This window comes from Episyrphus balteatus, chromosome 2, assembly GCF_945859705.1.
Source record: "Episyrphus balteatus chromosome 2, idEpiBalt1.1, whole genome shotgun sequence".
In the NCBI taxonomy this organism is placed as follows: Eukaryota; Metazoa; Arthropoda; class Insecta; order Diptera; family Syrphidae; genus Episyrphus; species Episyrphus balteatus.
The window spans coordinates 120,434,144-120,458,075 of record NC_079135.1 but is presented as its reverse complement, the minus strand read 5'-3'; the positions used below and the strand labels follow the sequence as shown (position 1 = coordinate 120,458,075).

At 31.9% G+C, this 23,932-nt stretch overlaps 2 protein-coding genes across 3 annotated transcripts in view; both read right to left on the bottom strand.

The window, feature by feature from the left end:
- LOC129912747 (protein vav) overlaps positions 1 to 13,612 on the bottom strand; it is a 98,159-nt gene extending 84,547 nt beyond the window's left edge. Inside the window, exon 1 of one of the 2 annotated variants that reach the window (XM_055991140.1) lies at positions 12,507 to 13,612. In XM_055991140.1, the coding sequence (XP_055847115.1) occupies positions 12,507 to 12,722 (216 nt within the window). In that variant the 5' untranslated portion in view covers positions 12,723 to 13,612. The remainder of the gene's footprint in view (positions 1 to 12,506) is intronic. The other variant, XM_055991141.1, reaches the window with a different exon arrangement.
- Positions 13,613 to 16,804: 3,192 nt separating this feature from the next.
- On the bottom strand, positions 16,805 to 23,437 carry LOC129910527 (DNA topoisomerase 2-binding protein 1). Its single transcript, XM_055987945.1, has 2 exons — positions 21,301 to 23,437; positions 16,805 to 18,968 (listed from the first exon to the last, which is right to left on the bottom strand). The coding sequence occupies exons 1-2, from the start codon at positions 23,359 to 23,361 to the stop codon at positions 16,923 to 16,925; spliced, it is 4,107 nt and encodes a 1,368-aa protein (XP_055843920.1). The 5' UTR covers positions 23,362 to 23,437; the 3' UTR covers positions 16,805 to 16,922.
- Positions 23,438 to 23,932: the final 495 nt, after the last annotated feature.

Sequence of the window (23,932 nt, the reverse complement as noted above, 5' to 3'; positions counted from 1 at the left end):
AAAGACAAGGATAATTTACCCTTAACACGCAATTCATCCTAAAACCATCAAAAAGCTAATTATTGCAAATTCCATCATCGTAAAACCTTTAAAGGTTAAAAAAAATAAACAATTTTGTTATGATTTGAAAATTATTTCACTTAGTTTTATATAACTTTAAGAAGATTTGCATTTAATTGCATTAAGTTAATTTCTTTTATCATTTCTAAGAAACGTTCAGGCACAAGAATCCTTACAAACATAAAATTCTAACAAAATTCTAAAGCACTATAGTTTCGTTTTCATTTTCAAAAGAGATTAGGATTTACAATTTCTCAGAAATTCAAAATATAACCGGATTATAAAACGGCGACGACAACGATGCAAAGAGTTCAAATAAGTTTGTAGAAGGAATTAGAGCATTAAATGAAACAAGGACTTACGAGTACATTGCAGATCATGAGACGACTGTAAGTGAAGTATTAAATAAATATAAAATAGTAAAATGATTTAGTAATTAGTTTCGTTTGAAAAATAACTGAAAATTCCACGAAAGAGTAAGTTTTTGCTTAAGTCAATTTTAACTTGTTTAACAATATGGTGTTCATACATACATATACTACCTATGTATAGAATTTTTAAGAAAATTAACTGGCTTTATAATAGCAGCATAGAATTCTGGAGATTTTATGTTGGGAGAAAAATAAACTTTGAAAGCTTAAAAATGAATATTCAAAAGTTTTAACAAAATTACACATTTTTCGTAGAATTATGAAAAGAGAATTTTATTACAAAAAATTATATCTACATATGTAGGTATATTGATTTATTTACTTTGAAAAAAATAAAGTGAGTGTGTATTATTGTTATCTTTGTTGTTAACAATGGTACAGTTTTTAAATGTGGTATGAATTCTTTTAATTATAGATTACCCAAAGAAAGTGGTGCGTACGTACGAAGAAGACACACCTAGAGTTATATATTTTCATTCACTGAATCCGAATCCAAGGTTCGTTTTGATCCATCAGGTCCTAGCTTTGCGTAGGTATATAACCTCAAAAATATTGAAAAAAAAAATGCAAAAATACGATTTTTTTATTTTATATTTTTATCTTTTACAAAAATGGTTAGATTTTAATAAAACTTGGTTAAAAATTACTTTGTTATGTTTTCTATATATTTTAAATGTTTTTTTGAGCAAAAAGTTAATTTTTGGATTTTTGACGAATTTAATTTGATAAAATAGCCTATTTTTGCGAACAAAACAGTTACCGAAACTATTTTTGATTTTTGAAAAGTTTGGAATGCAGTTATTTAGATTAAAACTTTTTATTTAAGATTGTGTGGAAAATATAGGTACCTACTATACTTTTGTTTTAAAAAACATTGAGAAAAAAAAAAACAAAAAAAAAAACGATTTTTAAGATCGATTTTTCCGTAAATGACAGTAATATTGGCGAGAAATAATTTTCCATAAAAAAACAAATTATATTTTTCTAATGGCCCTTGACCTTTTTAATTTGAATCTAGCATTAGAATAGCTCTAACCTGGAAAGTTGTTGAGAAATTAAATTTTGAACCTCCAAAACATTATTTTTGTAATGTTTTGGAATGGTAATATTTCAAAAAAGTGATGTGATAGTATTTTTCTGACTTCAGATTCGAGCTCAGCGCACAAAAAACCATTAGAAAAATATACTTTGATTTCTACAAAAAAAAAAAAACTTTTTGACTAAAGAAAAGAAAAAGGTCACGAAAACAGGAATAATTTAAAATTAATTGCTTTCGAGTTATTTCAAAAAGGGCTGATCTTTTCCTGAAGGAAAAATCTTCCGCTTCGCAGTTTTGCTTTTTTCCTTCAATCTCATATAGTTAAAAAAAAAATCTCCATGTTATTTATCAACTGCCAAGCAAACTTCTATACATATTCTTGTAGGAAATTTAAAGCTCTACAAAAAAATCGTTACCTACACATTCTCAATTATCCATTAAGCCCTGATTTTTCAATCGTCAGTTAGACTATCAGAGGAATAAATGTCAATATAAAAAAACTTTTATTCCTAGGAATATCCTCTAACTGAGGTTTATCTGACTATTGAAAAATTGGCCATAAAAGTAGTTTCTCTATTTTCTGTTTTTTTTTTTTTGTTCAAAAATTAGAAGTTTTTAGTAAAAAATTAGTTAAGGCAGTTAACTTCATCAGTCAATTTTGTATTGAAATCCACAGTCTGACAAAAAAAAAAGTATTCAAGGTCATTTTTTTAACTTTTCTCCAAAATATTGACTTTGAAATCGATTATTTTAAAACCAATGAATGAACTTGATTTAAAAATAAAAATAAAAAATAAAAATTTTGGCTTTTAAAAAAGGTATCATTCATAAGTTTAAGTGTTGCCGTTGTTTTAAATTTTTTATTTAGAAAATTGCTCCTTCTTCCTATAGGAGGGAGATAAACCCTCTTTCCATAGTAAAAAATGATTGTATTGAACGCCTCAACAAAATACCGTTATCAATTCTTGACGCCAAAGTTATCGTTTTTTTCCAAGATTTTCAAATGAATTGAATATCAGAATAGGGCTGAATGTTCCTATGTTTGACTGTTTTTCTTTTAACTGAGATTATAACTAACCAATTCTAAGAAACAAAACAGATGTTGTCTAAATTTGCAGTTTTGGATTGACATATCTACTGTAAATACAACCCATATTTTAAAAGGAAAAACGTCATTAGATAAAAGTACGATAAAGCTTACAGGTAACAACTGCTTGCAGTCCAAAGAGTAAATCCATATCTTTCGAGTTTGTATTTACTCCTACTTCTAAGGTTGAAATCCTTGTTCTGCAAACATTTTTCAAGGCAATGGAAACCCTCGATTGCTTACGTAAGAGCACTTATTAATAAATATAATTCTTATTTTGCCATAACATAATTTTCCCCTAAAATAATAAATTTTACTGACCACTACTATATTATTTGACCACCCAACCAATACCGCACCGCACCACAATGGGCCCAAAGGACCATTTGCGTCTCAAAAATGGTTTTTATGAAATTTTAATTTTTGGTAATTTCTTTACGGAAATGAATCAAGGGAAAGTCAATCTATATGTTTTCATTAAAAATTGATTTTTAAAATGAGTTTCTCTATTACAAAATTGTATCTGAAGTCTCCACTTGAAAATACTATGTTTGAGTAACAAAATAAACCAAATCTTCACGATACGTTTTCAAAACTATATTTGAATAAATTATATAAGTGTTGTATGTCGTTGGAAAGCTTATTTTAACTGCTATTAATATTGCTGAAAATAAAATTTTTTAAAAATATATTTTTAATTAATATTATTTTTTTCACACAATAAGCTTTTATTTGCAGTTTTTTAATTTCGAATTGAGTTTTAAATGTTTGCGCTGTCTTCCGCTGTCTACTTTTTTTCACAATTTTGTTCTTTGGTTTATGTACTAAAAGAAACAAAAAGAATTGGCTGCTTTTATCTGCTTTTCTTTGATAGAGAACGATATATCTGTCGAAAGACATAGTACAAAAAAACGTATTTTGGTGCATCCTGACCTGTTTCAATACATATCTTGAGTTCTATTGATCGCACTGTCAAGATTAATGTCTTCAGGCCTTGGGGAAATGACAGAGCATCAGTCCTTATATTCAGAATGTGATTTTGTGTTATTTTAGCCTACTCACATTAATTGGAAAACTCGCGATATTTAACCTCTTGGAAACCATATAAAGCCGCGATTTAAAGCTGCCAGACTTTTGAATTCGTTATTAGAACGCATAAGGCTATAAAACTGCATTCTCACATCTTGGTTATACGCTATACCTCAACTCCCAAAATTTGCTGTGGGCTCTTAGACTTAGTATATGCACCCGAAATTGAAGATATTTGTATTTTGAACAATTCAGTCATTGTACTATTAGAAAAAGTCTAAGGTAGCAGAAAAATGTTAGAATTTAATATTGTAATTGTTGAAAAAAATTTCATCTATGGAAAAAGTTACATAGAGATTTTATTTACTGATATTGATTTTACTCGAAGATTTTCAAAAGAGCCGTTTAAAGTATTTAATTAAGAAAGATTTTCGTGAAAATTGACAACCATTTTTTTTTTGTGATTTCTTTTTTTTGCTCTTTTCTCAAAAGCGTAGTTTTTCTACTATTTCACTTTGCCTTACAAACGACTTTATTTAAAATGAGTATAATCAATATTTTTCTTATAATTTTTCAATAAAATAGTTTTAATTTCAAATAACGTAACACAAACAAACTACATTGAAATGTATTTTTTCTTTATTTTATACTCATAAAAATAATTAAGTAATTTTAAGACACGAAGGGAAGGCCTTTATAAAATTAAGAAACCAGTTTTATCTTATTTTGCAAAATTTGAGAAAATAATCTTTTAAGATACAAAAGTTACAGATTTTTGAGACGTTCTAGCCTAGTCAAAATCGTAGTTTTTTAGCTTTGAATAAACGTTTAATACTTAAATAAAAATATTAGCTAAAAAAACAGTGTGTCAAATAATTTATTAAACATTTCAGGTAATATATTCCTAATTTGAGTTAATTATTTTGCTTTGCCTAGCTTTTCAAAGCTCAAAAATAATTTGCATTTAAAAAGAACTACGCTCAATGATTTCTGATACATTAAAGATTATATGTTCCAAATTTGGTTTAATTATTTCAGGAGACAAAAAAGTTACAGATATTTTTAAGTACCCAAATCAAGCGAAAATCGTACTTTTTGAACTTTGACTAATTTTTAAAAGCTTAAAAATAATTTTAATTTCAAAAAAAAGTAAGTTGAATGATTTGTTATATATCAAAGGCATTATGTTCCAAATTTGAAGCAATTATCACAAAAGACAACAAAGTTACAGATTTTTGAGACGTTCTAGCCTAGTCAAAATCGTAGTTTTTTAGCTTTGAATAAACGTTTAATACTTAAATAAAAATATTAGCTAAAAAAACAGTGTGTCAAATAATTTATTAAACATTTCAGGTAATATATTCCTAATTTGAGTTAATTATTTTGCTTTGCCTAGCTTTTCAAAGCTCAAAAATAATTTGCATTTAAAAAGAACTACGCTCAATGATTTCTGATACATTAAAGATTATATGTTCCAAATTTGGTTTAATTATTTCAGGAGACAAAAAAGTTACAGATATTTTTAAGTACCCAAATCAAGCGAAAATCGTACTTTTTGAACTTTGACTAATTTTTAAAAGCTTAAAAATAATTTTAATTTAAAAAAAAAGTAAGTTGAATGATTCGTTATATATCAAAGGCATTATGTTCCAAATTTGAAGCAATTATCACAAAAGACAACAAAGTTACAGATTTTTGAGACGCATAAGGCCATATGGGCCCACTGTGCGCACCCCAAACCCAAATCCTCATTGCTTTGCTCTTCTCATTTCTGGCATTGAACTGTCTGTGATGTGAATTATATATCTCCCCGAAGCTTCTGTGTAAATATTTGTGTTATTGTTGTTTCTCTCTTTTTTTTTTCATTTCACTTCCATTCCAAAGAAGATTTTTAGTTGTGTATTGTAAACAATTTCACACAACAAAAGCCAGAGTCGAACAAAACAAAAAGCAAAAACCCCAAGCTCCATGTTTCCCTACACACACTTTTATTATTGTGTGTGCTGTAATGTCGATGTGGGTCGAGTATATTTTCTACATAATGTGTTGTCCTTGATAAAAAAGAACAGCCCCACAATTTAGTTGCTACTAAAAGTAGGGCAGCATTCCTAATTTATTGTTCTGGCCATTCGTCGTCTACCCTCTGGAGAGAATTAATTACATTCCCATTAGAACGGGTTAACTTGTCCCAATGATGATAACGACTCCGTCAAATGAATGTAGATATGAATAAATTCTGATAATTAACGTGTGTGGCAGGTTTTTTTTTGCAAATCAACCAGGCCCATAACAATATTGTTGGTTAAACCGGAAGGAAGTGACATAAAGAGATACCTATCTCTAGTCAGAGTATAGAAGCAAACGTGAGACGTGTGCGTATTCTTCGATTGCTCATCAGGAACGGATTTTCCGAACTTTGCCTTTTTTTCGGCGTTATCGTAAAAAAGTATACAAACACGATTCATGTCCATTCCAAATATATGTTTATAATTTTGCTTTTTTTACTCATTGGTGCCTTTTTTTGTCTATTTTTGGTAATTTTGTTGGTTTTGTGTGCCTTTTTTAAGTTATGTTGCTTTTTTAAATCGAAAAAAATCTTGAATCTAAGATTCTATATGCCATAATAGCTTGAAATTTCGTTCACATCAGTTGATACAATTTTGCTTTAAAACAAACAAATTTGAACTGAACACATTAGAAATATATTCCTGCCTATTATATATCTATGGTATAAATTTTATTTATTTATCTGTTGAAGAAAAAAAGATAAAAATTAAAAACGGTTAAAAACGGTCAAAAAACTTGGGACAAAAAAACTTGTTTTTCCCGTTATTCAATCAAAAATCATAAATTTATTTATCGATTAAAAAAAATCAACTTTCTATGACGTTGCGTTTAGAAAATAGTAATTTTTTTTTAAATTTTATTTTACCCCTATTTACCCTATCAAAAGAAGGAATTTTTAAAATTCCTTCATTTGTATTGAACATTAGGTTAATATCTTCCAAATAAGTTATAGAAGATTTTTGTATCTCTTATTATTTATTTTTTATTTTGAATTGAAACTTTTGCCGCACTGCTAAAAATTTCAAGTGGAACGGGAGAAAATGGCGTCACTTTTTCGTGGGTGCTACCCTGGTTCATCGATTTATAAGACGTTATCACGTCAAAAATAATTGCATCCCAATATATTTTTGTATTAAATAAAACTGGATTTGGAGGACATTTTTCTAACTTTAAAATGCATTTATCTCAAAACGACGATTTTGGACTTGTTATTGTTGTAAATACTAAACTCCATAGATTTATAATTAATAATCTTTTACTGTTGAAGAGTCAAAAGTGTACCTATAAGTTTAGAAACAAATTTTCTCTGTAAACCAACAAATAAAAAACTTTTTTTTATCCTTAGCAATCATTTGTTTTTGTTTTCCGTGCAAAATTCTACTGAGCTAAGTACTGAGTAACCAATAAAACATGGCTTAAATCTTTACTGCCGGGTACAAAGGGGTTAAGTCAAAAAAATTGATTTTCGGATTGTTACCTACCTATTGGGCTTTGGTTAGTTTTTTTTTTAAACTTTAGTTTGGTCTTTCGCCATAGCTTTAGCTTAAAAATAATTTGGTAGAAAGGCCTTAAGTCAGAAAGTTTTAAAATTGTATGGTATTAAGGGCGTAAAATTGAATTATTTTGTTTGTATTTATATTAATTTTTAGTATCCATTCCAAATACTAAATCTGATCCTAAGTAGTTAAGTCAAGAGAAAGACAGAAAAAGAATAACCATTTGTTTGCAATATATGTTCCTACATATAAACTAGCTCAAAAAGTATTCTTACATTTGGTAATAAGATTAGGGTCGGAATTCATAGTCATCACTCAAGTTGAGAAATATCTTAAGCATTCGCTAAAGCGAATCCTTATTCATAGTCAACACTTGAGTCGAAATTTTCGTCAAGTGAATGTCTGAGGAGGCTTTTTTACTTAAGGAAGCGCTTAAGCTTTTTTTCAGTCAGTTGAAATTAAAACGCAAGTGTCATTGCGTGCGTTTGTTTTTATTATTTAACAATTAAAAGTTCCACTAATTTTATAGTAAAATAAATTAATTGCGAATATTTGATTTGAGTTGTACGAGTGGGAAGATGAATTCGACGAGTATGTTGGACAAACGAGTGCGAATTATTAAAAAAATGTTTTTTGATGACAGTAACATAATTCAAATCAGTCAAATTTTCAAGTTTGAGCAAAAATTTTCCTCAAGACAAGATTTTTTTTTTGCTCAAGCGACAGCCCTATTTTCAATTCCCTTGAGCGATTGTTTGAAATATTTCTCAACTAACTGGAGTTGAGAAAAATCTTAACTCAAGTAACGACTATGAATTTCGCTCTAGATATAAACATTGAAATATTGTCAGTGTTTACAACAAACTTTATTTCAAACAAGTATGAAAAAGCTTTCAAAAAGTCAAATCTTTTACAATTTTCATCAGATTTATCACAGATCGAAGCATCACAATTTAAAGTATCACAGTTGTTAGTATCACAGTGAAAGGCGCCTTGAAAGAAAGTCTGAAAATAGTTGTGTATTAACACTAGCTAAACAAAATCTGTATAAGTCTGTTTCACATCGTGATAGCTTGTAGGCTAACCAACACAAAATGTAATGTTTTTACGGCACATCGTATTTTAGTTCCAATGATCCACAACTACCATATGTTCAACCAGATTGTCCTTCTACTTCCATTAGGATAACTCGTATTGAAAGAGTTCAAAAGGCTTTCACAAGATTTGTAGTTAGGCAACTGAAATGGAGAATAGATACTCCTTCATATCCGTCAAGATGTGCTTTGATTGGGCTTGATTCTTTACAAAAAAAGGCGTTCTGTTTAGTGTGTAGGTACTGTTTGCCCATGATGTATTTTCATACCGTATCAAATGCATACAAATCATTTATAATTTGGAATCTATATTCTGGAGAGAAGATTGCGTCTTTGTCATTATTCTAAATCTCGGATTAAAGGTAGGTGAAAATCTTAGATTTAGGGTACCTAAATGAACCCAAATCCGTGATTTACCGAAGATTTAGAATAGATCTCGAGATTTATTCTAAATCTACTTAGCTTAATCTCTGATTTAGGGTAGGTGGAAACATAGTATAAGAGCCAATTTTTCATTAGTCAGATAAACCCCAGCCAGTTAAGGTTTATTCCTACGAATAAGTTTTTTACTTGCGATATAGGTACTATATATCAAGTTATGCATTCGTACAAAAAAAAAGTTGAGATAACATTTTTCCATGACATTACGATGGTAGACAATGCCAAAAAAGTGGTTCCCGGAAGTCCGTCTGTCTGTCTGTCTGTCAGTCTGTCAGTCTGTCAGTCTGTCAGTCTGTCAGTCTGTCAGTCTGTCAGTCTGTCAGTCTGTCAGTCTGTCAGTCTGTCAGTCTGTCAGTCTGTCAGTCTGTCAGTCTGTCAGTCTGTCAGTCTGTCAGTCTGTCAGTCTGTCAGTCTGTCAGTCTGTCAGTCTGTCAGTCTGTCAGTCTGTCAGTCTGTCAGTCTGTCAGTCTGTCAGTCTGTCAGTCTGTCAGTCTGTCAGTCTGTCAGTCTGTCAGTCTGTCAGTCTGTCAGTCTGTCAGTCTGTCTGCCTGTCTGTATAAGGAGCTACAGCCTAAACGGATGGACCGATTAATGTCAAACTTGGTATGTAGCGTTATTTGGCGACTCCCCAAAGGGGTTTTCGGAATTAATTTTTTTGGACCAAAAATAACGGTACTTGTCATATACCGATTTTAGTAAAATTGAAATATCTCGAAAACGGCTCTAACGATTTTGTTTAAAAAATTCAAGTGTTAGTTTTAAGCTAAGGTCTATTTTCTAATGAAAAAAATTTTTTTTGAAAATCATTATTAACGGTACCTGCCATAGAACCGTTTTTTTTTTTTTAATCTGATTATCTCCGAAACTGCTAATTCGATTTCAACGAAACTTTTTGTAAAGAAGCATTTATATAATTTAAATATAAGCGAAAAATAAAATTTCCAAAACAATAATTTATGGATTTTTAAAAAAATTTTGAAATTTTTTTTTGAACAATCAAATTTTCGAAAACGGCACATTGAATTTTTTTGAAATTTTGTTTTTAGATGTTGATAAGTGATTTCTACAAAATGGCATACCAATTTTATTTTAAAACTTTTTTTCCAAAAAATTATTTATAAAAAAATAGTTTTTTAAAAAACGGCTCTAACGATTTTGAAAATTTTTTTTCTAAAAATGCACCTTAATATATCAATCAAAACTGCATACTTGTTTTGGAGGGCAATTTGATTTCAGATTTTATTTTATTTTTTTAAAAAACGAATTTTATTTTTTTTTTCAAAATTTCTATATAAAAAGTCTTAAAAATTTAAGCAACTTTAACTCTAAGAGCAAGTTCGTGCGACCCAGTCGTGCGTTTTATTTTATATTGACTTTTATTCTTCTGATAGTCTAGCTGACGATTCAAAAATCAGGACTAAGAAGTACGGATTCAAGAAAACAATCAATTAATCACTATCAACAATGTTTAAACTTATTTGCTTCAACATAAGATTTGAAATACCATTAAAACCGCAAAAGGATGTGTTATTTAAATAATTTAAAATTTTATAAACCTCAAAGGCCGGTAATTTCACTATATACGAAGTTAAAATTAGTATTATTCTTTCACTCATTTCTAGCTAGAGTACGAGGGCTGTTTAAAAAGTTCTCGACCTAACATAGATGACGTTGTTTAAACAAATTAATAGCCTAATATATATTAAAATTGTATGTGAAGTTTCATTAAAATTGGTCACGTATTTTTTATCAGTGCAATTTTTTGTTTTAACTTATCTATTGCTAATAACGAAAATTGATAAGAATGAAATTAAAGCCGTTATTAAAGTTTGGCCAAAAAGAATATGACGCCAAATCAAATTAAAGAAGACTTCTATTAGACATTGGGGGAATCTGCTTCTGCACCATCATATTCCACGGTCAAAAAGTTGGCAGCTTTATTTAAACATGGCAGACAGATCGTGCAAGATGATCCCAGAAGCGGAAGGCGAACAACATCCACCTTTTCAGAAAACGTCGATAAAGTCCACAAAATGGTTTTAGACTACCGAAGGTTAATATTGCGAAAAATAAGCAAGACCATGGTGACATAGCCGTATTTAGGGGAGGGGTTACAGGTTTTAAACCCCCCCCCCCCCCCCCCCCGAATTATTTTTAGAAATTTTTCTTTTTTGTCGCGGTTAAGTTTCAAAAAGGTTTGAACAAATTAAAATATCTGAAAAAAGTATTTTTTTTTTTTATAACTATAAGTCGTATACACAAAAGTGGATAAACATATATTGAGTGTCTCTTCTTTTTAAACAATTTTTTTTTTGCTAGAAGAGTTCACTTTTGAAATAATACGTCATAAACACAAAAAATATGCATTTTTGTTTTTTCTTGGGAATGTAATGAATATGTTAGGGCTTGCAACGAAACAGCTGAATATAAACAAGAAACGAAATGCAAAAAAAATCTTCCTTTAGCCTAAATATTTGAAACTTTCATTTTTAAACGTTATAATATTGAATATTTAAATCTTAAATGGCGTAAAAGTAATCAATTTTTTTTTTAAATTTTTTTCTGAACTTCGGAACTAGGGGTTAAAAATTCGAGTTTTCAAAATCATACGTGATATACAATTTTTTTTTACATAGACATTTAATTAAAAAAAATTATTTGAGGTGGAAGATTTCAATCTGATTCGATATTAAGGCCGTGTGTGAATTGAGTTAAATATTTAGCCAAGGATAAAGACACTATAGAGGTCAAAAAATAAAATTTCTGCTGTTTAAGATTTATCCTGTTCGGGGTGCAAATTAAATTTGTATCTTCAGAGAATACATTTTTGATAAAAGGGTTTTTGTGTATTTTTGTAAATAAATGTTCAAAATAAACAAAGAAATTTGAAAAAATAATTCAAGAACGTTGACCAAACATAAAACTCAAAGCACAACACATTTTGGGAGTTTGAAATTGTAAATCTTTTTTCTTTGGCTGAATAATTAACCCAATACCCAATTAACAAACAGCTTAAGAGACAAGAACATCAATATTTATTTCTAGATACTTTTTTATAGAAGCAAACCATCAGTAAGAGAAAAGTTAATTTTTCATTTTATTGCTGTTTAAACCTTTGATTGTATCTAGTGTTTTTTTGTATAAGGCTTAGGAAAGCTTCTAAAAAAAATTTTTTGCTCGCTAATGCTCCCATATAAAAATATGTAAAAAAAATTTCGTCGGTCTAAGCTAACCCTCCCCGAAATGAAATCCTAGCTACGGGTATGCATGGTGATCTCTTCTGAGCGGGTTTACCACATTTTGACCGAAGAATTAGGGTCGTAAAAACTGTCCGCAAGGTTGGGCCGCATTTGCTTAAAAAAGAACAAATATTCAATCGAGTTGAAATCTCTAGAGAGAATCTAAACTCCATGAACTTCGATTTGGAGTACTGAACCACCCCCTTTTTCACCTGATTTGTCACCAACAAACTACTACTAAGTCTTTACAAACTAAAAAAAAAAAAAAATTGGCTAGACGCAAATTCTTCACCAACAAGGAGGTGATTGCTGAGTCGGAGCGGTTTTTTAAAGACTTGTAAAAAGGGAATTGAAGGACCAGGACACAGATGAAAGTGTATATAGGCATAAGAAAAGGATTTGTAGAAAAGGATTTAAAAAAAAGTTGCGTTTTATTGGTCAGTCCGCAAACTATTCAAACTGCCCTCGTATAGAAACAAACAAAAGACATATGCGTCTTCTTCATCATCATTTTCTAACTTACCTGTGCCATTTGTGGTTTGCGATTAAAATCGCCTTTATCCATACAAGTTGGATCCAAAAACAGGATAAGATTGCACAAAAGTACACCATCGCGTAGGGTCAAAGCCAATACTCGTATCTCAGATACTGGCCAATTGGCTTTGTGATCCACAGGAAGAATCTTACAACGAGTTAACCAGGCGACACACTCGCGCCATAAATCATTTGCCATTGCCATTGTTGATTGTATTTTTACTTTTGTTTAGGGAGAGACAACAGACACACAAAAGAAGAGGGGAGAAGCAATTTTACAATGAATTCACATAGAATAGAGATGCACTTGAAGCATACACCACCTGTATGTGTTGAGTGCCAGTGGAACAACATCCACATACAACATTCAACGATTTAGAATTCTCGCAAAAGGGAGAATATATTATTATTTTGTCGGTTCCTATGGTCGCTATCGTCGACGTTGTCGCTGTTCGCGTTCTTTTCGAGTATTTTTCTTTTTTGTGTTTAATCACTTTAATCAAAAAGCGTCCTTCTGTTCACTTTCTTCTCGCGCCTTCTTTGTAAACGAAAATGCAACAACAATACAAATATTTAATTTTATTTCAAAAATACAAAATACATTTTACAAAAAAAGGGGAACAATTTTCCACGAAATAAAATACAAAAATTAAAAACTTAAAATAGTATAAAAATCGAAATGAAGAAACGAATAATAAAAAACTGGAAGAGAAGGGCGATGGTTTTTTTTTTATTTTTTTTTTATTTTGTGGTGCTTTCTGGTTCAAAGATTCGTGAACCTATATGAATTTTTTTTATTTTTTCTCATTCACCATTTCCACACTATTCAATTAAAATGATCTCTGGAACACACACAAAAACACTGCATATTTTTGGAACATAAAAATTATGTAAAATATGGTAAAACTTTGGAAGATTAAATTGAATATTATTTTGAGAGAAGATTTTTGTAAGCAGGATTTGAGCGACGTGATTCCTGTGACCGTCCAGGATGACGATTATTATCACAAAACTCTCCTTTTCGGGAAGCGAGCAAGTGAACGAATGCAGGAAAATTATCTTTTTTTTTATTGGGAGTGTTTTTTTTTTTTATTATTTTGTCAGCGAATGTCAAATTGAAGAGAATGATGTGATAAAGTTTGAGGAGTTGTTTGGATTTTCGATAACTATATTTTGTTATCGAGGTGTGTTTGATTTGAAATTTTAAAAAAGGTTGTTCGTTTTGTTTATTTTTTTATATTTCTAATACAAAATGAAATCCATGATGTTTTTTTTTAACAGGGTTGTTCCTCCACTGTTGCTTCTTCTTTTTTTCCATTTTTTGTAATTAAATTCTTTGTTTTGTTCGGGTTAATTAATTTTCACAAATTATTTTACATCAAAAGAAGCTAAATTACGTGACATGAGTACCAACAAGTCGACAACCATAATAAACAGAATAAAAAAGACAAACTGTTTATCATGGGCGACGCGACGACGGTGAGCTGCGATCTGTCAAAAATAATTTTACTCTATTGTATTTTTATTTTGCAATAGGTCTAGGGTACAGCAAAATTGCAAGACTATTGTACAATTTTAATCCGTATACTTTGTTGTTGTAGTGTTGTAAGATTTTACACTTTTGCACTTTTGCAATGATACAAGACCAGTTGCATCGGATCGTGAATACCCCTAATTTTTGGGGTCGAGTAATGTCAATCGATCGCTGTAATCATATTTTTATTAAAGCCAAGCCTGGTACGCTGTTCGCGCTAAATTTTATCCGAGATAATAGGGGTATTCACGATCCGGTGTAGCAAAAAAGTGTAAAAATGCAAAATTTTGTTTTTTACTACTACACCATTGTATTTTATTTTTGGGGTATAGCAAAAAGCCTGGTACGCTGCTCGCGCTAAATTTTAGCTCCCATACAAATTATCGAAAATTTTTAGCCGAGATAAAATGGATCCCATACAAGTTATCGATAACTTGTATGGGAATTTTATCTCAGCTAAAATTTAGCGCGAGCAGCGTACCAGGCTAAAGTGTAAAGCCTGGTACGCTGCTCGCGCTAAATTTTAGCTGAGATAAAATTCCCATACAAGTTATCGATAACTTGTATGGGATCCATTTTATCTCGGCTAAAAATTTTCGATAACTTGTATGGGAGCTAAAATTTAGCTCGAGCAGCGTACCAGGCTTAAAAGTGTAAAAAAAAATTGTAGTCTGCATATTTGGTTGTTTTATTTTAAGAAAATGTTACACTTTTGCACTTTTACAACGATACAAGACCATTTGCATCGAATCGTGAATACCCCTAATATTCCCATACAAGTTATCGATAATTTGTATGGGATAGATTTAAGCTCGGCTAGAATTTTTGGATAATTTGTAGGGGGCCTAAAATTTAGCGCGAGCTGCGTACCAGGCTTAAGGAAGTTTATTTTAGGCGGGGCTTTCACTTTAAAAATAGCATCTTGAACAAAAAATATCACTTTTTTTTAAAGGGAATAACTTACGGCGTTCTTACACAATCAAGAGTGTAGGCGGTGGCGAAAATATTCGTCGGTCTCCACCAGGATAACGAAATGCTTGCGAAATCTCAAACGGAAAAATATTTACAAATTGCAAAACATAAATAATAAAATAAAAGCAAACACACATCTCAGAAAGGCATGCAAAAACAAACAAAACTCATTTTTTCGCACTCAATTAATGTCCCCATCAATTGATTGAGTGCTATAAAAAGGTGGAGACTTTTCAATTTAGCTGTGTCGAACAGCGAAAAGCAGAAAGAAATTTTTCGTTTACGATTTTTTTTTCTATACCTACGATTTGACATTCGAAATGACATAATTTTCGAAATTATCTCATTTTGGACTCTAGTGAAAACGGATATTCAAGCTACTGAAGGTTTTTTCTTCAAAATTGGTAGATAGGATTTTTGTGAGATTTCCTAGAGGCGAAATTGAAATTTTTATTTTTGGGACTCAAATTAACGGAACCTGTCATATGACCAAAATAATAAATGTTTGTTTTTCTCAAGAACGGCTTTAACGATTTTAATATTTGTCTTTGACAAAAGGTCCTACTTTTGATTTTAAAAACCGTTATTTTTAATGGTACCTGTGTCATAGAACCGTTATATTGATTTCTGACTTTCGCCTTAGCGACTGAACTCATTTCAACGAATTTTTATCAGAAGCGTATAAGAGTTGCTTTTATATTAATTTTTTTTATTTTAAAATGTTTAGTTCAACAGAGACTTGTATGGGTTTTATGCCGAATTATACCAAGTCGGTTTTTGATACAGTTTGAGTTGTTGTTCATTCACTGAAATGTTATTAACGATACCTGCCATAAAACCGCTTTATTGATTTTGAATTTTCTCGAACACGACTTAACCGATTTCAAAGAAAATTTTTGTAAGAGAGAGTTTTATTATTTTTGGTTTTTTTAATTAAATTTTTTTTTTTTAAACAACATTTTCAAAACGGGTCTGCAAAGATTTTCTAAATGACATACCAAATTTTGTTTTGAAAAAAAAACTTTTTATACAAAAAATTATTTTTTTATTTTTTAAAAAACGCCCTACAATTTTCAAAATTAAATTTCCAAAAATTCTTTGATATACCTACAAGAAATCTAATGGCATACCTTATTAAGACCATCTAAGAAGGTGTTTTCGTACTTTTACAACTTTTTTACATTTCTTTCAAAATAAAAAAACTTAAATTATTTGTATTTAATTATTAGGTGTATTCACGATCCGGTGCAATAAAAAGATAGCAACAATAACAGACAAATTTTCCACTTGTATTTTTTTGTTGCAATATAGCAAAAGTGTAAAATTTGTGGTCTATATATTTGGTGGTTTTAGTGTAAGAAAATTATACACTGAGATGGAATAGTCTCATTAGAAAACAAACCCGTTGTATGGTCAGAAATGAATGAATGAAATCAAATGATTCACAGAAATCAATCGGATTATTGATTTAGCAAATGAAAACATAGCTAATGACTGCATGGTTAGCCATGTATGTCTGGTATCTATCTTTTAAGAGCCAAAAACAACAACTACTGCTACTGTAACTCAAGCTTGGTGGTAGCACCTTCAAGATGTTGTTGTTGTTCAAAGATTATAATGAAATTGACGGTATAAAATAGCAGCCAAACTGCAAGTATGGAAACATACGAAACTTAAACAAATTTATAACAAATTTGTAAAAAAAAATTACTTTTCTCAAAAACGGTTTCCACCCTTTAAGACCATTTCATTCGTGTTAGTTAAATAAAAAAAGACCATAATTATGTCGAAAACGGTGAATTTTGATTATGTATATTTTTTTTGTTCATAATTTATTTCATAATAAAAGATAAATAACAATAAGTGGTTAATTTTAACAAATTTTATATTTTTCTTGTCCTAAATTTTAAGTGTATAGGGGCCAACATCAGCGTCCTTTCCATTCATCAGATATGCATTAATGTATAACTGCGATAGAACTTTAACTCCATGTTCCATAAGAACAGCATAATCGGACGGTGTTAGAGGAGCCTTTTTAACATCGACAAAACAATGTGTGGCATGTCTTACCTGATCCGAACTGGAGTAGGGCGATTCAACTTGAAGAATCTTACCATGTCCAGCTTTGATGACATTTTTCAAAGATTCCTTATGACGATCAGAAATTCTAAGAATAGCATGGAAACCACTGAAGGCACCTGCATTAGGTTCATCCGAATCGGCCAATTGTTTACGCCAACGATGTGCAGCATTGGCAATTACTTGTTCTTCTTTTGTCAATTCTGGTAGGTTAAATGCTTTTGGATTACCCCATTCAAAGAGTTCTTCGTTTACAAAGCAATTTTGAGCGAAGCACTCTTCGATGTATGCCAGACCTAAAACCCATTTACCAGATGCTATGCAACCAAGCATTTTTTCACCACGATTCGGACGCTCGCACAGAAAATGTGTACATTCTGGATCGTAATTGGTCAGATTCTCAGAAATTTCTCCTCGAAGACGTTGTGATTTCTCAATGATTTCTTGACGCATAGAATCACTAGAGCATGAAATACTGAATCGCGGAGTTCCAACAAACTGCATGGACGCACTCTTGGATCGTCTAGAGACCGAAAATTCAGTAGGATCTTTCCAGGTGACCATCTCTTCAGTTCCACCTCCAAACTGCTCAGATTCAAATCTCATAACACGTCCATCATCTTGCTCAGTGTTGTCGAACATTTGTGGCTTTTTGGGCTTTTGAATACTCTGCCGACGTGACTCACAATTTTTCAGATACTCACTGATCTGTTTCAGCTCTGGCGTCTGAGCAGAGTTGTTAGTTGAACAGTCTTCAAAGTCCATTTTCTCTTGGAAGGAAGATTTTTTGCGTGACAAAGTTCCTGCGAGTGGAGTAGTGGTCTCATTTGCAGCTACTGCAGCTGGTTTGACCACAGGTGTAGTGGAAGCAGGGCTCTCTGTGTAACCCTTGTATTCAATTCCAATCATTTTACAAGTAGCGCGAAGCATTCTTTTGCGAATTTCCTCAATAGGAGTGTTAGGTTTAAGTTTCTTTGTTGGTAACCGCCATCGACGTTCGATCTCCTCAGACATTCGTTGCTCGAATTCGGGAGTTGTACAAAAATCTGGAATGCCTTTAGGTGTTGGAAGTTTTCTATTAATTGGCGTGCATGCCTGGCGTCTGATTCTTTCGAGTTCCGGTGTTTGGTTATTTCTCATCTCGAGGATGACTTCACGTAGACACTCCCTTTCATCTTCATCTTCAATTTCGGCCAAAATTTCATCCATTAGCTCGAAGTTACATGATGGTCTTCCGGCGCAATTTGTCGGAGTTTGTGGTGAATCTCCTCCAAGACTTTTTCTGCTCGGTCCTGCCAATTCTGTGACCCGCTTATTTCTTAAAGGAGTAAATTCTGTTGTGACATTAAGATTCGCAGCAGGTGCTGGAGCTGCTACTGCTGGTGGCACTGCAACATTTTCAATTGACTCACTTGTATCCATTCGAACAGGTGCTTGTTGTGTTACACGTGGAGTCAATGTGCGAGACAATTCATTTGAATTCTTTTCCCGTAGTGCTGGAGATGATGGAAAGTCTAGCGGACTATCGCCAACAAGATAATCATTATATGGAAGTTTTTCTCCCATTTCAGCGCAATCTAGTAACCATTTGGATGTAACAACTGGATATTGCCACTTAATAGCTCCCTCATATTTGGAACCCTCAGGCTGGGGACATATGAGCAGAGGTTTCTCACGCTTGACAAATGTTTTATTAACAGATGCTCCCAAAAGTTGTGCCACAGCATCAACAAAATCACGTTCTAGACCGGCGTATATGCTCACGACAATAGTCATTCCTTTGAGAGGACCAGCGTCTGCAGTATTCGGAATGTGACGATGGAAATACTCAATTGGGACAAGTTTGTTTTGCTTCATACATTCTTCCTGAAATAAAAAGATTATTTGAAAAGATGTATGAAACAAAAACAATTTTTTTTGTTTGCAAATTATGGATGTTAAGTGACTAAGTCAAATTATTAAAATTAATGCTATGCTATATTTAATTGACTATTCTTTAACTTAAATTCATGAATATCAAATAAAAATGTACTAAATTTTCTTTTTCACCTTTAAGCCTAGTACGCAGCTGAAGCGAAACGAAATTTTCCATACATACATTCGATAACGAAATCTTGAACGAAACTAAAGGCTTGTTTTTTCTATTACTCAGTAGCTACTCACTTTTCATTTTATTCGCAAAACAATAATAAAAATTACACAAGTAAGTATTTGTTTTTATTGTTTTTCGAATAAAATAAAAAAATGAGTAGTTACTGAGTTGTAGAAAAAACACGCCTTAAATTTGTTTTGTTTTTGCTTTAAAACTTGTTTTCTGATGTTTTTTCTTGAATTTTTTTATATAATTTTTCACGAAAAAAACATGTTTATGTCTCAAAAAAAAAATCTAATCCGATTTTGGTAAAAACGTGTTATTATTGTTGAGACCTTCAGGAACAAAGCCTCATTTTTAGTTTTTGTCGACATTTTAGGTCAACCCTAAACCTGTTTTAATTCGTATAAAACGATATTTAAAAAAACATTATGGTGACAGTTGAAATCTACAAAAGTAAAATAGCCCTATCTTCTTTATTTTATGTCTGAAATCGTACTTTACTCATAGAAAATGTGCAGTCCGTTCAAGGATCATCCACTGTGTCTACTGTTATTCATTTTTCTTAAAATGCATTTCGTTATTTGCTGATACTTTACAACGTAGTTTAAACAATTGGTTTGAGATTTTAATCAAAAGTGTTGTTAAATAACATAACGTCGCCGTAAAGCAAAATTGTTCTAAGTCACAAAAAGCAAATTTTACAGGGGACGATTTTTAAGTTTCAAATTGGTTTAAAGCAACAATTTTCTGCTCGTTTGCCATTCAAGTTATGTTTTTTATTAAGTTTGTTCTTTTCTCTTGAATAAAATATACAAGTTTACCTCATTAATAGCTGCATACTATTTTTAAATATTTTTTTAAAACTAAAAACCCAAAATTGGACTTAGAACAATTCCTATACCAGTACGTTTTTCCTTAAATGAAAAGTCGACTTAGAACAAAATATGATGATACTTAGAACAATCAAGAATACTCGGGCTCATTTTCAAAAGGCTACTTCCCTGTTTTTATTGTTCTATGTCCCATTAAGTTATGTTATCTGCGCAATGAAATTTGTTTGAAAAAAACGGTTTTCAAATTCGGAAAGAGCACCCTCAAATTAGTAAAACTGCATCATTAAGTCATTTTCGGTGAAAAGTGGATTTAGAACAATTTTGCTTACGCCGACGATAAATAAAATCGTTTTAAGGCTTGGCCACACCGGAGGGTACGCGGTAGCGGTACGGGTAGCGGCAACGATATTTGTATTAAAAAAATTCCACACCCGAACGTTGATGTGTCAGTTTGGAATTTTTTCCATACAAATACCCGTACCGTTACCTGTACCTCTACCGCGTACCCTCCGGTGTGGCCAAGCCTTTAATTAATTTTCTTTTCACCATTTATTTTTCAAATTTAATTTTTGAAAAAAATGCATTGTTCTGCACTTTTTGGATGAAACTTCAATGTGATGAAATAATTTGGAAATTCATAAGGCTGTTGAATTTATCGTTTTCATACTTCCCTAACAATTGCTTCGAATTTTTCACAGATTATCATTTAAATTTATTACAGAGCCTTGCGCTGACCACGAAATCGTCTAAAAATTTCTTATTTCCGACGCAATCACCTCCATTGCGATTGCGAATATTCACTGGAAACTATATTATTTTAGGAGTGTTTGATTAAATTTAGACACATAAAAACAATACTGACTGGCTAATATTAAAAAGAATTCTCTCCGGAAAAAATAATATTTCACATTTCTTATATAAGAGTTTAGTGCGGAAAACTTTTAAATTCGAAAAATTTCATTTAATTGGGAACTATTTTTCCGGCTAAAATGTTAATCAGCATTTCACAGAAAACGACTCTTTTGGTGGAAAATGGAAGAAATTTATACAAAACTACAAAATAATCGAAAGTACCAAATTAATTAAAAACACTTCATCAGCTTGGTTTTATGCAGGTTATCTAGAAATTTATCTGTCAGATTAAGTTATTGTACTATTTTCCAGTCATATTCTCTTTCAACTATGAATGTATGCTGTGTTAGAATCTACGGTGTTCCTTTCAAAAACTAAAACAAAAACATTAAAAAACATATTTATATTATTTACTTACCACATAAAGTTCCGTAACAATATTCCTCGCCTTCACCGGCAATTTCTTCACATCCAATGTCTTCTCAAACGAAACAATTGCATAATCAACTGGATCTCTAAAATTCGCCTTCACTACATTACCATGAGCTGCCTCACACTCACACACCAATTGTGTATGAAATTCATCATCAAAATGTTTCGGATCAATATAAACAGCCATTCCTTGAAGGAAATTCAAATTCTCATAATCTAATGTTGTCAATCCATTACTCATCTCCGAGTCTGTAGTTAATGGAGCTGAAACAGCCGGAGCTGGTGGTGGAACTCCAACTGAACTCGATTGAGTTGAAGAACTCATTGGTGGTGGCATTCTAATTGATGATGCATCTTCCAATCTCGGTGTTGCCATAGGTAGTGGTGGTGGCATTAAAACAACCGGTGTATCTTGAGAGTACTGTGATATCAAATCATCCTCTTCATTTTTTGAGAGTGTTGAACTATTATCAGAAGATGGTGGTTCTGAAGTAGTCGGAGTTGCACTGGCACCACCAGAAAACAATCTCTTCCTCGTTGGCAAATCTGGTTGTTTAAAACTATGATTCATTGATCGCAAAGTTTTCTTACTCGACGGCGATGGAGCATCTGGCTCACGATTAGTTGGCAATGAGACTCGATAAATATTCTCACTAGCCGGTTGCTTTTGATTTATACTTTCTAAAAGCCAATCAAGGCGAACTATATTCACCACTGAGAGTAATCCCTGACTTCGCCAGGCACGAAAATCTGCCTCATCTAATTGACCAACTATGATATGAGTCAAATTTTCATTTATTTCATCATAACGAGTCGCTCCTCCAGCATTAAGGATTCGATTTAATTTATCCTTCTCCTCCCCACGAAAACCACTTAAATAGATACAACAACCATCTAAAAAGGTTCCTGCTTTCTTTGACTTTTTTGGACAAATCTCAGCTAAAATAGATTTGTACTGTGGAACAACGGAGTTCGCCTGTTTGGTCAGAACCGCTTTGGCCATTCCCTGAGATCGACCAGTTTCGTTTAAAGTGGAACAAATGGAATCGTTTACGGTTAAATCCATGCGTTTGCTAGCATTCATAACCGAGATTCTAGAAACATCCGAAAGTTGAGTGTAATCACTCACACTATGATCGGATTTGGTAGGAGTGGATGCTTTCATCGTAGTGACTTTATAGTTCTTTGTTGGAAGAGCGAAACCTTTAGTCACACTATCGAATATCCACTCAGGGACAAGTACGTCTTTTTTGTACTTGATAGCTGCCTGATATTTATCAGAATTCGCTTTGTTTCTTTCGGTAATGACAATGTCAGTGTACTGTGACCGAAAAGCTCGATTATAGGTTCCCCCATTTTCCTCTACGAGCCTCATAATCTCGGCTTTCTTCTCACTATCAATTCCCGAGCAGGTGATATTCACCTCATAGAACACTGGCAATTTGTATTTGTCAAATTCGGGATCTGTCGCCGAGACAGAATTCGTAGAGCAACTCTTTTGCCAAACATTATGAACCCATTCGACATGCATTACAGGAATGCCATTCAAAGTAGCATGTTCATACTTTGTCGATTTGATAGTATTCGATAGTAAATGTGTAATCGAACGACCTAAATTCTGAAAATACGACCCACCCATCCAAGAAACTAAAATTCTAATCTTTTCTTTATCAGCAGCATTTAGACCAGATGCTGATATATGCAATCCTCTCATTGCTGTGGTGAAAATTGGTGATGAACTCGATGGAATTGGTTCACATTTGTGTAAGCAATTAATTAAGCATTTTGGACCAACTATTAAACATTTTGTAGTTTGTAATTGTTCAAATAGCTCACCATCAAATTTAGCAAATATAAAGACATCTTTTCGGGTTAGTTTGCCAGAACGTATTAAAGAGAAACCTTCTTGGGATTGTATCCATTTGATGTGATTATCATTTTTGATGTGTTCTTTGAGTGTGGCAAAAGCTGAACTAAGCTCGGCTGGTTCGTCATCGTTTGTTTCGTCAATGAAGAAGTAGGCATTTATTGCTTCATCGAAACTCATTTTGTCGATTTTTTTTATTATTTTTTTATGAGAGCAAAAATTAACATAAATTTAAAACAAATTGAAAAGGTTCTTTTATTTTTTAGCCATTTCAGCAAAATTAGGCGGTTTTTTGTTCGCTACTGTCACTTTGAATTTGAAGTGATGAAAATAAATATTTTCGCACTGAATGCACAAATTAAATGTTATCGATTTTTTGTAAGAAAGTTATCGCCAAATACGGACTTAGGATAGCACATTTTTAGAAATGATTACAAATGTGTAGTCGAGAAGTAACGCTCACTTTTCACAAGTCGTTTTTGGCCGCACGATATGTCGGTCGACTAGGATTTTTCTATGGGGAATGTCACTTAAGCCACCTGCGACTTACGTTCACACGAGTCGAAAAGCTTTGCCGCACGGCAAAAACGACTCGTGAAAAGTCTCAATAACACTCGTTTCGTTAATTCTCCTTTCTAAAAAAAGGCAGATTTGTAGAGTGTGTAGTAGTGGACAGTTTTTCAAAATATTTTTGTAGGAAAATTATTTATGGTGTTTTCGTTTGGTAAAAAAATCAATTTATTCTTTGATC